The 6,000-nt window shown below is 38.4% G+C and overlaps 2 protein-coding genes across 4 annotated transcripts in view; both read right to left on the minus strand.

The window, feature by feature from the left end:
- Window positions 1-858: 858 nt before the first annotated feature.
- On the minus strand, window positions 859-1,314 carry LOC139980680 (G-protein coupled receptor 15-like). Its single transcript, XM_071992506.1, has one exon. It carries the CDS (start codon window positions 1,312-1,314, stop codon window positions 859-861), a length of 456 nt encoding a protein of 151 aa, XP_071848607.1.
- A 141-nt stretch (window positions 1,315-1,455) lies between these two features.
- The window catches only part of LOC139984320 (histamine N-methyltransferase-like), a 23,234-nt gene continuing 18,689 nt past the window's right edge, over window positions 1,456-6,000 (minus strand). For all 3 annotated transcript variants that reach the window (XM_071998209.1, XM_071998201.1, XM_071998191.1), the window contains 3 exons: window positions 5,001-5,215; window positions 4,113-4,439; window positions 1,456-3,288 (listed from right to left, as the gene is read on the minus strand). In XM_071998209.1, coding sequence (XP_071854310.1) covers window positions 2,927-3,288; window positions 4,113-4,439; window positions 5,001-5,205 — 894 coding nt within the window. In that variant the 5' untranslated portion in view covers window positions 5,206-5,215 and the 3' untranslated portion in view covers window positions 1,456-2,926. The remainder of the gene's footprint in view (window positions 3,289-4,112; window positions 4,440-5,000; window positions 5,216-6,000) is intronic.

Below are 6,000 nucleotides of genomic sequence, written 5' to 3' on the forward strand. Positions count from 1 at the left end.
ATGTTGATCGATTTCGCGGCCCGAGTTGCAGTGAGTAGTTGAGCAACGTTTCGAAAAATAACCGGCTCCTTGCGTTATAATAACAGATGTACCCTGACATGTTATTTGCTAGGTGAGCAATGAGGGCCCTGCGGCACTTTTAGCCCTTGTCTCTACAGCACAAAAACACATGTCAGAAAGAGGAATTCTATTTCTGTGGAAGGTATTCCAGGCCCTGACGGTGAAGTGCTTTCTACAGCACAGAAATACCTTCTAGAGATTACAATCCAATTGTAATGTTATAGGAAGCGAAAACTATGAAGGTTTAGTATTTCTGTTAGTTAACTTTTATCCAAATAAAGGCAATTTATACGTACGTGAGACTCGTTTAAGTTTTGTTTTCAGCAGCCGAATGGGAGGGTGGGGTGGGGTGGCTGGGCTGAGCAGAGGATTCAAATCATCTTGATTGGCCCTCTTGCCTCACCCACCTTTGCTCCACCACTGCATATGAACGCATAAGACCTCGTGGGATCGTTGTATCTAACTCTTTCCATGTAGGGACTCGATATAATGCTAACTATTAGCCTATACCTGAATTGTATGTTGGTATTAATTACATGACTTCCACATTAACAGCACAGGACCGAATTATCGTGTTTACTCATGTATGGATATCATTTTCGTCACTCTGCTAATAATGAGACCACATGAGAGCTTTGATATAGCTTGTTATATCTCCAAGATTTCAGTAGACAATTTGTAAAGCGATAAAAGGCACGTTGTCTCTCTGTCAGTCTGTGGCGACTTCCTCGTTTTGCCTAAATCCATTTAAGATTGAAAAGTCGGGAAATCATACAGATCTGCCTAAAGCGCTGTTATTCAGGATCTCGCTTTAGCAAGAACTGATGTACTTCCAGATGTTACATCAACAAGGTCCACCGACGGTGGCACCTCTGGTCTGGCGAGGTTCCTGGCAACCCGCCTCAACAGGTGGAGTAAAGCTGCTCTGAATTGCGAATTACTTGCAATATAAATAAATGGATGTACCCATGAGTTCATGAAGGCCAAAGGGACAAAGATATCGTACTGTTTGGTTTCGAAATACTCAAATTTCAAAAGAGTAAGGTTAGCAAGGAAGAAATTGATTTCATCCGGAGTCCAACAAATGATGAACATTGTAATCACGACGAGGAGCATCCTTATCACCTTCATCCGGGTCTCCAGCATCTGCCTGTTCGCTCCGTCCTGGTCAAATGAGGTCAACGTGGCGTTCCTTGCGAATGCGTTGGCTTGTCTGGTCAGTCGTTTTATATTTATTACTTGGGTCGTTATCATCACTGTTACAGGGAGTACATACTCGAACGAGAACAATAATATTTCGAATGTTACAGACGAAACGACTGGAACTTTTACCGGAACTGTTTAATGTACAAAGATTAACATAGTAGCTCCAAAATAAATCAAGAAACACAGCTATCAAAGTTGGTTTATATTTATTAATGCAAAACACTTACTTAAAAGACTAAATAACAACAAGCTAACTAAAGCTGACTGAAAAATAATCAACAGCTGACAACTATCAACTAACAATAGCAACTAAACAACTGAGCAACTAACAACAAACAAGTAACAAGTAGCAATTCACAAGTAACTCAAACCCAATGACTACATCCCCATTTAAACACAACTCAGGTACTGACCACCAATCTTAAACTAACCCAGCAGCCTTCGCACCCTTTTACAAAGAACGAGATAAGAACATGCATGAAGTAAAACTTTCATGGGACAAGGAATAAGATAAAAGCATACATTAAACTTTCCACAGGCTTTTAAATCAAGATGAGCCACACAGATGACACCAGTACGTATGACGCATTTGTTTTTCAAATCACACTTAAAGATTCTCAGGAGTATAACTATAAAGACTACACAAGGCTCTCTAAACTACTGGCATCTAATAATACAATGGTTGTAAACAAATTAGTGTGAGAAAATCTACTTTCTCACCACCGTGAAATCACTACAATATCAATTTTATATTAATTATTTAATTTTGCAAGTCAATCCCAGGGAGGCTATCAAAATGGAGGAGAGTTTAACGAATCGAGTAGATACAAGGTAACATGGGCTGATAGTCATGAACCATGCATGCTTAAACGATTTGGGGATACCAACTGAGTTTCTTATTTAACGATGTCAATTATATAGGTTTTACCTTAATACCAATGTGCACATTTATATACACATCTATAAATTGGTTGGCTGTTTGCATGTTTGCGTGTATGAATGCACACTTTTATATACGGATCATATTCGGACGGCTGGCAACTTTAATAAAAAGAGAATTCGTATGCTTACAACGTCCCAAGTTTAAGTATAATCCACACGTAAACCTATGATGCATTGACTTCTTAATGGTATGGTCACTATTAATTCGAACCAGCACAGATAAATTCACATATAGAATTGTAGTCAAACAGTTTTACTTTTATTATAAGAATCAATTAAAGTGAGCAACTATATATTTGTGTCAACCGTTAGATTCTCCTGCCATCATCAAGATATGCTTGTAACGAGTAACGTCGGTTTGTACACATTTAATTAATCTGACAACAAATTAGAGGTGATCATTTTCCACAACATCCTTGTTATTTGTTTATGGTGACCTTACCTATACTACCGTCACATACAACATTTAGACTCATAAAAGCTATTATTTTACCAAATATTGTGGATAAGAACAAGCTCATCTCTTACATGCTATTAAGGGGATGGGGAGGGGTTAATTTCATACCATTGTCACGGACCATTGATTAGTGACTGACTAGAACTTCCAGGTAATTGAGACATGCGTGCAAAACCTATAACCAAATGTTAACAAAATATATATTGAAACTGTGTAGGACGCAGTGACTCATAATCTATCATCATCTTTTGATATCAGTTATCAGATTTCTTGTTTCTTTTGAATTACGATCGCCTCCCAATCATTTCTTAGTATTGTTTTTCCATCAACTGTCGAAGTCAAATCTGGTTCACTCAGACGTTTTAGAATATCTTCAATTACAATTGGAGATTTGTTGAAATGAAAATGTACCTCTTGCATGAGGAAATCAAACAACATTTGGCCGTCTTTATTGTTGCTATCGAAGCATGGCGTAATATCAACGAACGATTCAACCCTGGTGGTCTCGAAGGGAATGCTGAGTGTCTTCAATATCTGTTTGACGTCTTCGGCGTTCTTCGTGTTAAAGAAGTTTTCATCGGGCAACTGGCACCGCTTCGGAAACCGCCGGACATCAGAAAAGTCTGCAATAGCCAATGAAAAGTATTAAAATCAAATCATTTAAAAATTAATAATTAATTAACAAAACAAGAATGAAAACTAACGATGGATGTAACGAATCAAGGTCAGGGCACTATTTTGTTTCTATGGAAATCTCGCTAGTGGGGTAAATTATGTAGGGGGCCCATTTCCTCTCGAAGAAAAATGTGGTACCTTGTGACTATTGTTTCTGATGTATGTTGTATTCGTAGCCGAACATGGCACAATGGTTCACATAAAAATCATTACAAACCCGCAAACTCCGAAGATTAAAGTTATTCTCCATATACATGTTCTACTACATTACATGTTCTAACATCGTCCAACTGTGATGTCCAAGATTTCAGCAATATACAAAGGATGAAAAATAATAAATTTCAATATTCACTCTTGAAAAACATTTCAATCAACAAAGCACAAGTAAGTTCAAAACATTAAAGTGACACTAGACGGAAAAGTGAGGGCGTAATGGCGTAATGGCGTCATGGCGTCATGGCGTGGTTTTAAGGGTGGCCCCCCTAAAATCGAATGCTAATCTGCGGCTCAACGGTATAGCAATTTGTTGGTTAATATAAATATTCAGGTGCATAGCCTTCGCCTTCATGTCGTCTGTGGGCTATGGATGAGTGAAGTTTAATGATCTTTTGTGGATAATTTAACTGTGAAATATGCAAAAACATGTCGAATTTTGGTCGAAATTCACCAGATTCATCCGCCATTGTATTGGGCATATACTGAGTGACAAAAGAGTTGACACGACACACGACATCTGTGGTTAAGCCTATAGGAGAGAGACATATAGCATTACCCGCAGTCAATTTCAAAAGGAGAATACCACCATCCTCTAAGCAGGCCAGAAACTCTTTGATGGTCTTTTCCAGATTTGGAATATGATACAGCGAGTGGATGCTGGACACAAAATGAAACTTGGTGCTTGGGATGTCCGTGAGTGTAAGATCATCGTAATACTGTTGCCACGTCGTTTGGTTCCAGTCCCATTCCACTGAGAGCAAACTCTCCTCCGCTGCATTCTCTTTGAACCTATCAATGTGCGATTGCATGGGTTCAACAATAGTGCTGCAAACGTCAGGAAACTTTCTCAATATGCATGAAATGAGTTTACAATCCATAAACCCTGAGGAGCAAAAACCCGGAACAAAGAGAGAAACAAACAAAAGACAGAGAAACGATTTTATAAATATTAGCTGTTACATGTTAATGAACAATCTAGTAACATCATCTATGAAATTTGAGTAATAGCAATCTTAGCCTCAAGTTGACGATTCTCATGAGTTAAAAAGATATAGTACACGAAGGATCTATTTGTTTGTAATTTTTGATGTAATTTTGTAGTTTTCCCCCTTAAGGCAAACTTTCATGCCCCTGCTGACCCTCGATATCTGTACCCCCGGTCGCCCTCTGTTTGCCCCTTCCCACAGAATGCCACAGAACCTTCGTTTGGTAATTGGTTAAAACATCAGAGGGTTGTAAGGGGTTAAATCAAACTTTATACATGCAATGCAGGACAGTGTGTGACATCTTCACTAATGGTGAGGTGCATGGTATCTTCTCTCTTGCCTCCCTTCCCTGTCCCCTCCTCCCTCGTCCCCCTTCTTCTGCCCTCATCTAATCGGCACCCGTCTGTGTCGGGAATTACAGTGCTCCACGTGTCCACCAGCATTTTAACACAACTTACCTGACGCAGATCCAATACCAAGAGTTCTTAGTTTGGTTCCACCTTCTACGAGACCTTTGCTTAATTTTTCCACCACGACCTTGGGAAATACCTCTTCTGCCCATTTCGATAGGATTTCATGTTTTGAAGAATACTTGCAAAAAACGTCGTAGGCCTTCGCGTAGTGATTGTGGTTATCGATTAGTCGTCGGTTATTCGAATCCATGTTCCGTAACCTAATAATTAAGAACCAAGAATGAAACCAATGGTTAACCGTTGTTATTGATGCGTTACACACTTTATGGGCTGGAGGTGGGGAGGATGAGCTCACAACCAAAAGTCATTATTATAGTAACCTTGCGAGTTGACGTCTCGATCCTAGCAGGATCTTCTTCAGAGACTGATGCTGCCGTAGGATTGAAACGTCAGGCCCACTTACTTGTAAACATTATCTTATACACGGGCTCTTTAATGGATAAGCAGTTTGCTAACAGGTTTTGTTTTATTTAATTTAGCTAATATACATATAAAAACGGAAACTACGTAAGTAGAGGAATTGTAACATTTATAAAATTAAGAAGATTAAAAATAGTTGTCCGATCATCTGTATAAGCAGAAGGAAAAAGAATATAAGAGTGTAGTGAAAAATGGCAAATTGTTTTTAAGTTGGTTACAAGATGGAATAATCCATGTTTACTTGTAATAAATGCAATGCATAAATACCGGAAAACAAGTGTATAGAAACAAGCTGGTTGACCTTCAGATGAAACACAAACCAGATTAATAATGTTGTATTTACATATAGGCATGTGCACTTCTTTTATTGTAAATAATAACACATGACGTATAATATACAATATATTTCTTTGTAGACCCAAACTGATTTTTTTAAGAAAGAATTTTGCAATCATTATGTTCTTTTATGCTTGCTATTTGAAGTTAAAAGCTAATCAGATGATCTGCTACTTGAAGAAATAGTTTTAATGGCCAAGAAAAGGGCGCCGTCATAGATCAATTGGGA

Source organism: Apostichopus japonicus, chromosome 2 (genome assembly GCF_037975245.1).
Source record: "Apostichopus japonicus isolate 1M-3 chromosome 2, ASM3797524v1, whole genome shotgun sequence".
Classification (NCBI taxonomy): domain Eukaryota; kingdom Metazoa; phylum Echinodermata; class Holothuroidea; order Aspidochirotida; family Stichopodidae; genus Apostichopus; species Apostichopus japonicus.

Excerpts from the sequence above, each read along its gene's own strand:
- LOC139980680 (XM_071992506.1), bottom strand. The coding sequence starts at position 1,314 with ATGATAACGACCCAAGTAATAAATATAAAACGACTGACCAGACAAGCC.